Source organism: Hydra vulgaris, chromosome 02, assembly GCF_038396675.1.
Source record: "Hydra vulgaris chromosome 02, alternate assembly HydraT2T_AEP".
NCBI lineage: Eukaryota > Metazoa > Cnidaria > Hydrozoa > Anthoathecata > Hydridae > Hydra > Hydra vulgaris.
The window spans coordinates 4,685,677-4,697,643 of record NC_088921.1 but is presented as its reverse complement, the minus strand read 5'-3'; the positions used below and the strand labels follow the sequence as shown (position 1 = coordinate 4,697,643).

The 11,967-nt window shown below is 26.4% G+C and overlaps 1 protein-coding gene across 1 annotated transcript; it reads left to right on the top strand.

The window, feature by feature from the left end:
- Nucleotides 1–8,158: 8,158 nt before the first annotated feature.
- Nucleotides 8,159–8,659, top strand: LOC136075744 (uncharacterized). Its single transcript, XM_065789179.1, has one exon. The coding sequence runs from the start codon at nt 8,159–8,161 to the stop codon at nt 8,657–8,659; it is 501 nt and encodes a 166-aa protein (XP_065645251.1).
- Nucleotides 8,660–11,967: the final 3,308 nt, after the last annotated feature.

Genomic DNA, 11,967 nt, shown 5'->3' with positions numbered 1-11,967 from the left:
ATAAAATATATATATATATATATATATATATATATATATATATATATATATATATATATATATATATATATATATATATATATATATATATATATATATATATATATATTTCTCACTCATCTTATCCGTTTGTTCTCTCTCTTTTTTTCTTTTTTATCAGTTTTACTTCTTTAATATTTTTTTCCTGATTCCGATTTTTTAAAATATTATGTTATGTTAAAATTATTATGTTCCTATTACTACTTTTTATTACTTGTGTTGTTGTAGCTTCCTCCAGTATTTCCTTGTCCTAATATTTTTTTATTTTATTTGTTTATTAAGGTCCATTGACAAGTTTTTAACTATATGAGTAACATCAAACTTAATTTTATAAATGATAATTAAGTTTGTCATTTTTAATTTTATGGTTAAATAAATAGAAATGGATAGTAATATTTTACTAAAAGACTTTTCAAACGCAGAAGCGCAAATATTTCAAATAAACAAGTTTGACTCAAAATAATTTAAAACAGATTTATTTAAAACTGAACTTAAAACTTTAAAAAAGAGTTTCACTCAGATACACACAGGACCGCTGAGGGAAGGGGGGCGAAAGGACAGATTGTCCGGGCGGCAGATGTCGATGGAGCGCCATATGCCGAAGTAAAATAAAAATAGTTTTTTTAATCTTAAAATGCCATAATTGAAATGTATATATTACTCGCGTTATATCATTATTTTTAATTCCTCGAAAAAGTTTTTGAGATTGAGTTTATAATCTTTTAATGAGCTTGCGTAGTTGGCTATGCTATTATTTAACTGAAGCGTACGGTTATTTACATTAACTGTTAATAATGAATCGTAAAAAACTTTCTGGTGCCAAAAATAGGGCATTGGCTTCCAAAAGAGCAAAAGAATGTGAAAAAAATAAAAAAACGCATCAAGAATTATGTTGGTTTTACAAAGCTACCAATCGAAATACTGATTTGAAGGTGAGTTAGTAGAAATATATAGGTCTATATATATATCAGAGCCGGAGCCAGCTTATTTTGGTCTTCGAGATAGCTAACTTCCAGACATGGAGCAAACGCCAAACATTAATATGTTCATACTTATGTCAAATAAGGATGCTTTGCGTTGATTGAAATCTGGGAACAAAAAAGCCCTAAATTTTGTGCCCCCTCCTGCCTTAAAGTGAGAGCAGCAAGTTGATGAAATATTTTTTGTACTGTTTTCAACTAGACTTAAATTCATCGATAAATTTTAAATTTCATAGTCAAATATTTTAGCTTTCAAAAATTATGACTATATAAAGTTTAAACCCCCCTCAATTTAAGGGGGATATAAATTTTATATGATCATTATTTTTGAGCTCTGAAAGATAATACTATGAAACTTAAAATTTATCGATGAATATAAGTCTAGTTGAAAACAGTACAAAAAATATTTTATCAACTCGTTGCTCTCACATTTCGGGCAGGATGGCACAAAATTTGGGGCTTTTTTGTTTCCGCCTCTAATCATCGCAGTTTATTGCAAAGCATTCTTATTTGACATAAGTGTAAACATACAAATGTTTGGCGTTTGCTCCATGTCTGAAAGTTCTCTCAAAAACCAAATAAGCTGGATCCGGCTCTGATATATATAGACCTATATATTTCTACTAACTCACCTTCGAATCAGTATTTCGATTGGTAGATTTGTAAAACCAACATAATTCTTGATGCGTTTGTTTATTTTTTTTTTACATTCTTTTGCTCTTTTGGAAGCCAATGCCCTATTTTGGGCACCAGAAAGTTTTTTACGATTCATTATTAACAGTTAATGTAAATAACCGTAGGCTTCAGTTAAATAATAGCATAGCCAACTACGCAAGCTCATCAAAAGATTACAAACTCAATCTCAAAAAGCTAATGTCATAAATCAATATTTCAATAGTTATATATCAATCTTAAACATGAATTGCCATTAATAAGTTGATCCTAAAGAGTAAAAATATATTTACAATTACTTTCTAAATTCTGAATAGAATTATTTTTAAATTGTATTCACAGTCTGTTATTGCTAATTATCAACGTTTGCGTTTTTTTTACTTTACTCTGATAAATGCCAAAATCTCAAGGGACATTTTTAATTTAATAGCGTATAGAGTACGAAATCTATTATGAGTTCGTATTTTAAAATTTTTTCGAGGAATTAAAAATAATGATATAACGCGAGTAATATATACATTTCAATTATGGCATTTTAAGATTAAAAAAACTATTTTTATTTTACTTCGGCATATGGCGCTCCATCGACATCTGCCGCCCGGACAATCTGTCCTTTCGCCCCCCTTCCCTCAGCGGTCCTGTGTGTATCTGAGTGAAACTCTTTTTTAAAGTTTTAAGTTCAGTTTTAAATAAATCTGCTTTAAATTATTTTGAGTCAAACTTGTTTATTTGAAATATTTGCGCTTCTGCGTTTGAAAAGTCTTTTAGTAAAATATTACTATCCATTTCTATTTATTTAACCATAAAATTAAAAATGACAAACTTAATTATCATTTATAAAATTAAGTTTGATGTTACTCATATAGTTAAAAACTTGTCAATGGACCTTAATAAACAAATAAAATAAAAAAATATTAGGACAAGGAAATACTGGAGGAAGCTACAACAACACAAGTAATAAAAAGTAGTAATAGGAACATAATAATTTTAACATAACATAATATTTTAAAAAATCGGAATCAGGAAAAAAATATTAAAGAAGTAAAACTGATAAAAAAGAAAAAAAGAGAGAGAACAAACGGATAAGATAAGATGAGTGAGAAAAAAATGTACGAGAAAACAGAGCCTGGGTTTGCGGGATGTGCAGTCGCACTGGGTGGAAATTTTTGGCGGGGCAGAAAACTAATTACAAATCATTGTATTATTTCACAACTTAAGTACAATTAGTTATTGTATACATTTAAATTTTGCTTCTGCGTCACAATAAACTATTTTAGCTTCTGCGCCAAATAGAAATGAGGGGATGGGGGGAGGGAAGGTGATTTAAAAAACAGGTTGTAGAAAGTAAATACAATGTATGTTTGAATGAATGTATGAATGAATGTATGTGATATCGCATCAATTAACTTGCAATTTTACCGTTTATCCAGATTTCAATGCATTGCATCAAGCTAAATAATTTTAACGTTTTTGTTATGTTAATGTTAGTTCATTTACTCAATTCATTTAACCATAATATATGAAAATTTACAATAATATTTATAAACTCCAATAAATAAGGTTAGGTGTCACTCATATAGTTAAAAACTAGTCAATGGAGTGACACCTAAAAAACAAAACAAAAAAAAAACAAATAAAACACAGAAAGAATTATAAATAAGAAAAAAAAAGTTAAAAAGAAAAAAAAGAAAGAAAGGAAAATAAAGCACTAATAAATAAAGATTATATTAATAATTGCAATAATAATATAATAAAAATAATAATATTAATAATATGGTGAATTAAAAAAACAAATAGTAACTATATCATGATAACTTTACTAAAAATTAAAACTAATGGTAAAAATAATTATAGTAAAGTTTATAACTACGACAGAAATTAATAAAATAAACATAACAATTGCAAAAATTAGGACAAAAACCATAAAAAGTATTACTACAATTGAATCACTATCACTATTATTATAAATAATAATATTAAGATTTAAAATACAAAGATAAATTAATGATAATAGTAATATTAGTAGAGTTAAAAAAGACAGTATAAAATAAACGTAATAATGATTTTATAAATACAGTAATATAAAGAAGCAATAATAATAAAAGATAAAATTAATATTCATTAAATATATACTCAAATATAAATTTCTTAATTTGGTTTCGATTGAGAAGAAGAATGTTAGTATTAAAAGGGTATTTAGTAAAAATCTTTTTTTTTATAAATGGTATTATTTGGTTCTAGTGAGAAATATATTGATTTTTAATAGAGAGCTTGCCATATTTGATAGTGCTGAAAAAGGAAGTGTGCAAGTTAAAATTTTCAGTATTTCAAGTGTAATATTTGTGTATGTCACTTGTTTTAATAAAAAAATTATTGAACGAATTTGGTAGTTTATTTTGAAGAAAATCAATCACAAAGAGACAATTAATAAAGCTTTACAAGATCTTGAAATTTTAGAACTTTTAATTCAGAAAATCTATTTTCGATATTAGATCGTAAGGAAGAAAATGTCATAATTCTTAAGGAAGTGCGTTGTAAACTGTTTATACGAAGTAATAAAAAACTACCTTTTTGACCCCAAACAGTGCAGCAACAACTTAGATGTGAAAAGAACAAGGAATAGTAAATTGATATTAAAACATGTTGGGGAACATAGTGTCGTATTAATGACAGCATACTATTGGCACGTGAGAGTTTTTTACTTAACTGATTAGTTGATAGTAATTGTTGTATATTATTAGTTTTATTGAATCGTTATATAGAATTAGTTGATAGTACTTAATTGAATTAGTTAATAAAAGTTAGTTGATAGGTTTTTGTCAAGAAATATCCCGAGGTAATTTATATATTTAGATGGGAAAACTCTTTTACCATTAATTCTAATTTTCACATTATTACTAGCAATCTTTTTTTTTGAAGGGTGAAAAATAATAAATTCAGTTTCATTGATATTTAGGAAAAGATGGTTACTATTTAACCAATGACACAAATGATGGAGATCTGAATTAACTTTTTTACAAGGCTGTGTGAGTGATTTATTTATGCATAGAAGATTAGTGTCGTCAGCGAAATGATAAACATTCGAATTATTTATAGAGTGAGGCAGTTCGTTAATATACATTAAAAAAAGTATGGTCCTAGAACAGAACCTTGTGGTACACCATACTTAATAACTTTACATGTTGATTGAAATCCATTAATCGAGACAAACTAAGTGTGATTGTTAATATAGGATGAAAACCAATCATTAGCAAAACCCCGTATACCATAGTGATACAATTTTTCAGTTAAAATCTTATGATCAACTGTATCAAATGCTTTTTAGAGATCAATAAAGACGCCACAGGTAAAAGAACCACTATCAATCGCACCACGAATCATTTCAGTAATGCTGATAAGTGCATGGGAAGTAGAGTGTTTTAAACGAAATCCAAACTGACGGCCGTAGAGACACTTAGAATTATCAAGAATGTGGTAAATACGAGAATACATTAATTTTTTAAGAATTTTGCTGATATTCGATAAAAATGATATTGGTCTATAGTTATTGCAGATAAGTTTTGAGTCCTTTTTATGGATTGGTTTAATCAATCAATCAATCATATATATTCTGAAAATAAACTTTCACGGCTGTTTACAAATAGTATTGAAATACTAAACTCAAGTAAATACCTTCAAAAAATAGTTTATTTATATAAAATTAATCTTAGTAATAATAATAATAATATTAATAATAGTAATAATAATAATAATAATAATAATAATAATAATAATAATAATAATAATAATAATAATAATAATAATAGAGTAATTATAATAATTTAAATAAATCGGTATAACTTTTCATACATCAATCGTTTTTACATACAAAGTTACAGTTACAAACAGTAATAAACTGACAAAGCGTAACAACGAACGATGACATAAAAACGACTATTGCTAAAAAAATTATAAAGATTTAGTAAATATATTAATATAATCATAGTTGTTTTAATATAATAATCAAAATATTTGCAAATATTATAATCAAATAAATAAATACAATATAAACAGAAAAACACTGCCAAAATCAAAACAAAACAAAAGTTACAACAAGCATTACAAACAAAACAAAAAATTACCTTTGGCAAAAAAAAAAAAAAACTAAGGATTAAATAAGATAATAATAATACACGGTAGAATAATAAATGGCTAAAATGAAAATAAAAACAAATTATATATAACTGTATAAAAATTTGTATATAACTAAAAATAAATAATAACTAAAAAAAAATAATAATAAATGACTAACAAAAAATAGTAAAACTATATACGCTGAAAAACTGAAGAAAAATAAATAAATAATAAAATAAATAATCCTAAGAAATATATGAAAGAAAACTAAAGAAATATATGAAAAAATAATAAAAATCTTCATTTGCCGATCGAGGTTCCGATGTTTAAATAGTTTTTTTTTCTTTTTTTTGCCATTCTTTTTATATATTTCATTCATTAACGTTTTTTTTTTCACTTCTATTTTCATTACTTTTTTACTTAATTTCTTTCAGATATTTCTTTTTCTTTTCTTCTTTTAAAACATTTATTTATTCTACTTTTTTGTTGATTTTATTCTTCGTTTAATTTATGTTTTCTTTTCCCTTTTGCTTTTTTTCTTTTAAAAAGTTATTTTCAACCGTTTGAAAATAGCGTCCACCATTTGCGATGTCATTGCAAAGAGGATGCGGTTTTTAAAATATTTGGGAATAACCAGTAGTAAATGAAAGATTAAACAGTTTAGCAAGTACTGAGGAGATATCATTAGCAAGAAGTTTTAGAATAAAGGTTGGAATGCTGTTTGGACCAGAAGCTTTGCCATCATTTAGAAAAAGAATAACTGATATTAATTTCATTTTTTTCAGTAGGTTTAATAAAATCACGCACCGTTAAAAAAGTTAGTTTTTTTAACGGTGCGTGTTTGCCTAGAAGTGAGTTAAAGGTAGTGAAGAAATCTTCATATGATTTATTTGAATTACTATTGGAAACTTTGATTACTTTATCCCAGTTGATTTCCAAGTAATCATTCCTGAATTCTTCACTATTTAATTATTTGAAATTTCGAAGAATAATATTGCTTTTTCAAGAATTAATAATTCTTTTTTTAAAAGATGAATAAATTAGAAACTGTGGCATAATGATCCGATATTTTAATAGTTAGATTAAAATAATAAAATCACCCATTATAATGATAGTTTTATTTTTTTCAACAGCAAGTTTTTCAAATAGATTAGCTAGATATAAAACAATAAATTCATTAATATCCATGTTAGGATGGCGATAAACACAGCCTACTATGGTATTAGACTTTTTAGGGAAAATGATTTCAACAAAAACAGACTCTAAGAATTGGGGTTTATACATAAGTAAATCATTTCTAGATTTATAAACAAGTTTATTAGACATGTAAAGTAGAGCACTTCCAAATGAAATTTTTGTTGGAGTATGTTCATAAACATATCCACTAAGATTAATTGGAGTTGTTGGGAGTAAATCAGATTTCCGCTTAGTTTCTGTAATTCCGATTATACTAAATTCGTAATTTATTAGAGATAGAAGTAAGGTTAATTCGTCAAAATGTTTAACTAATGAAGCGATATTTCAATGAAATAGACAAAAGCAGTTAATATTGATGTTTGAAGAGTTAAATTTTTTAATATCAAAGTATTTACAATTGATTGGATTCTCAACTATGTTCGTATCATCACCATCGTTGTTATTTCGCTGATAAATAAAGTAATAATTAAGCTGATTAAAAGTATCAGATTCTCGGGAGCAAGGAGAGAGGAAAAGGTCATTTGGCAGATCATTGAGATGCAATATATTGTCAATTTAAGTTTGAAGATGAAGTTCATTATCCGATATAGAACTAAAAGGAAAAATACTGTTGCAACATGTAATACAGAGCCAATAGATCATGGAAGAGTTTTTTAATAAACAAAAATCATTATTGTTTAAAAACTTCATTTCATGTGGATTGAACTTAGGCAGTGATTGCATTGAAGTGATTAGCACGAATATTTTTATCACAAATTTTGAAGAGTTTAGACATAATAAGTAAAAATTTGTTTAGAAATAAAGATAATTATATTAGTAAGATTATTACAACAGAAACAATATTACAATAGTTTATTACGGTTAATACTTTTACGGTGAACAGACGTGTTTTTATTAATCGAAGAAATTTTTTTTATTTTTTTTTATTTTTATAATACAAATTTAAAAGTAAAATTACAAGTTGCTATTAATTATTAAATATGGCAGTAACCATTAGTGAAATTCGAATAATGTTCAAGGAAATGTTTGCGGAGTACAAAAAAGATATAGTGTTACTAATAAAATAACAAGAAGAAAATATTCTTAAACTCATCAGTGCGAACGCAAAAATAACAAGCGATCGACAACAAAAAACTGAAACAAACATTAACGACAGCATGGAAAAAATTAAACGATTGGAAAAGGATGTATTTGATATAAAGGAAAGTTTAAATTTTCACAAGGAATTTATCGAAAAAAAGTTCAAAAATAATATTGAGTCTATTGAAAAAAAAAGATTTTGTAAAACCGAAGCACATAAAAACGATGAGTTTATTGACTTTAAAAAAAAACTTAGGGAAATAGAGGATCGGTCACGAAGAATCAACCTTAAGATTGATGGCATCAAAGAAAATGAAAATGAAACATGGTCTGAAAGTGAAACAAAAGTGAATAAACTTTTTGAGGAGACTCTAGGGGTGGAAAATGTGAGAATTGAACGAGCGCATCGTAGTGGACGCCGAGATGCAAAAACACCACGCACAATTATTATTAAGCTGTTAGACTACAAAGATAAGGTAGAAATTTTAAAAAATTCTTCTAAATTAAATGGTGAAAATATCTACATAAACGAAGATTTTTGCTTCGAAACGAACTTAATAAGAAAAAATGAAAATTGAGCGGTAGCTGGGAAAATTTGCATACATATCATATGATAAGCTGATTGTACGCGAGTGGGTGTCTCAGAAAACGAAAGAAATCCCGAAACCGTGTCAGTAAGAGTTTGCTGTATTACTTTTCTTTTAACTATTCCTAACTATTAAATTAACTATTTTTGCGTTTAATTATGTGTTACTTTAAAATGGAGGAAAACTTTATAATTGAATTTCTAGATGAAAATGTCGCACTCAGTGACGTCGATGACTCTAATAACTTTAATCAAAAAATTGAAAGCCAATACTACACAGTTATTGAATCTTCTCAATATCTTCAAAAAAATAAAAACAGTTTTTCAATTTTAAACATTAATATTCGAAGTTTAAATAAAAATTTTGAAAATCTAAGGTTTTTGTTGGATGAATTAAAACACGATTTTAAAATTATTTGTCTTACGGAAACTTGGTGTAAGCGTGGTGAAACAAATGCCCAATTTGAACTAATTAATTACTCATCAGCCACGTGGTTTTGGTGTTGGTGGGGGTGTATGTATTTTTGTCCATCTCTAGCTTAAAAAAGTTTAAAACTCATCTTAAACCATTCTTAACAAATATTAATAAAACCCGAAGTCGTGCCTACTTAGTTGGGGATTTTAACATAGACCTTATAAACCATGCTTCAAATAATAATGTGAACAACTTTATTAATACTCTTCTTCAAAAGAATTTAATTCCGTCAATAAACAAGCCAACGAGAGTGACTAACAACTCTTTTACACTTCTTGATAATATAATAACTAATAACCATCTTAATAACCGTCTTTACACAGGCATAATCAAAACTGACTTATCAGATCATTTCCCAACATTTCTAGTTACTAAAAATATATTATTTAACAGTATTCCTTCTCAATCCATTATATTTAGGCGACAGATCAATGAAAACTCGGTAAAAAAAATTTAAAATCTTTTAAAAGACAACGTTGATTGGAATTTGGTATTGCAGTCACATGACGTTAACAACGCATATGATCTATTTTTAAATCAATTCTGAAAGCAATATTATAAAGCATTTCCTGAAAAAAATATAACTGTAAAAACCAAAACTGTTTTAACTCCATGGATGTCTAACGGGTTACTAAAATCTTCAAAAAGAAAACAAAAGTTATATGATAAGTACTTGAACAAAAAAAACTTTTAAAAACGAAATGACATATTAAAATTATAAAAATATATTTGAAAAAACAAAAAGGAACTCGAAAAAGCTTTATTATGCAAAGCTATTAAGCAAAGCCACCGGAAACACTAAAAAAACATGAAGTGTAATTAAAGAAATAATAGGAAAAAATATTTATGCGAGAAACATTCTGCCAAAAAAAATAACAATTGATAAAAACACAATTTATGATAAATCAATTATTGCTGAAAAACTAAACAGCTTCTTTACTAATACTGGTCCGAATTTGGCATTAAAAATTCCTATGAATTCAACACCATTTGAATCTTATTTAAAAAATTACGATAAAGTCATGGATGAACCTAATTTAAAACTAATTGAATTGCAAACCGCCTTTTTTTGCCTTAAAACTAACAAAAGTGCAGGATTTGATAAAATTAACGTTAATGTAGTAAAATCAGTATATAATATAATAGAACTCTCGTTATTTCACATATTTAATCTTTCACTTAAAACAGGTATAGTCCCTGAAAAGCTAAAAATTGCTAAAAAGTCCGGAGATGACTCAAATATTTCTAATTATAGGCCAATATCTATTTTACCTTGTTTTTCAAAATTACTTGAGAGAATAATGTACAATCGACATTTTAATCACTTATCAGAAAACGACATGCTGTATTCAAAACAATTTGGTTTCAAAAAAAAAATTCAACGGAGCATGCAGTAATTGAACTAGTAAATCAAATATCAAGTGCATTCAGTAGTAACTACTTTACCTTAGGAGTTTTCATTGATCTGTCAAAAGCTTTCGATACCGTTAATCATAATATACTAATAAAAAAACTTGAACACTATGGTGTAAAAAATAACAATTTATTTTGGTTCAAAAGTTATTTGGCCGATAGAAAACAATTTATAGTTTATGAACAAAAACAAACATTTCCGACTGCCGTAACTTGTGGGGTTCCCCAGGGCTCTATTTTAGGACCACTGTTGTTCCTAGTGTATATTAATGATTTAAATTTAGCAACAGACCCATTAAATTGTATTCTTTTTGTAGATGACTCCAATCTTTTTTACTCCCACAGTGATATTTATACACTATTTGAAACAACAAACGAACAATTATTGAAAGTTAATGAGTGGTTCAAAAGTAATAAACTTTCTCTTAATGCGGATAAAACCAAATTTATTTTGTTCCACAAAGCTAATAAATCAAAAAATATTCTCATCAAATTGCCTAATCTAATAATCAATAACACTAACATTAAAAGAGAAAACTCAGTAAACTTTCTAGGCGTAATCTTAGATGAACATTTACGTTGGAGTTTACATATAAAAAGTATTGAAAATAAAATATCAAAAAATTCAGAAATGATATATAGGGCTAAACCATTTTTAAGCAGTAGTTCTTTGAAAAGTTTATATTTCTCTTTTATTCATTGTTATTTAACTTACTGCAATATTGCATGGGCAAGTACAAACCATACAAAATTAAAAAAATTGTACTGTAAACAAAAACACGCGTGCAGAATAATTTTTGGAGCTAATAGAACACTACCTTGTGAGCCTCTTCTGCGTATACTTGGAGCATTAAATATATATAAAATCAACTTACATCAAGTTTTAATGTTCATGTATTAAACAAATTTAGGATTATCTCCTAAAAAATTTCAATCCTATTTTGACAAAATAGTTCATAAATATCCAACAAATATTTCAAGTAACAACTTTGTTGTCCCAAAATATAATTCAAAACTAACTTCATATTCAGTTCTTTATATCATATTCATTTATTTATAAAAATATTAACAATATAACAATAATAATAATAAACATTGGAGAACACAAATTTTTTTAAATGGAATTTGATAGTTTGGAATATTGATTAGATTATAGGTGCTAAATTAAAAAATGATCTTAGTTTTTCTCTATCGCGTCAAGTTTTGAAATTATAGGGTTTTCATTTTCTTAAAAAATGTGATGAAATGTAAATTATATAGTACATAGCCGGTATATATTATTTTATCCAATTATTACCATGCAAAGTAAAATTAAACAACTGGGCTAAACTGCAATGTTTATAGAAATAATATGGCTACTGAATATATCAATTTTATAAGTAGTTAATGTAAAAAATTTACGTTTATAGCTC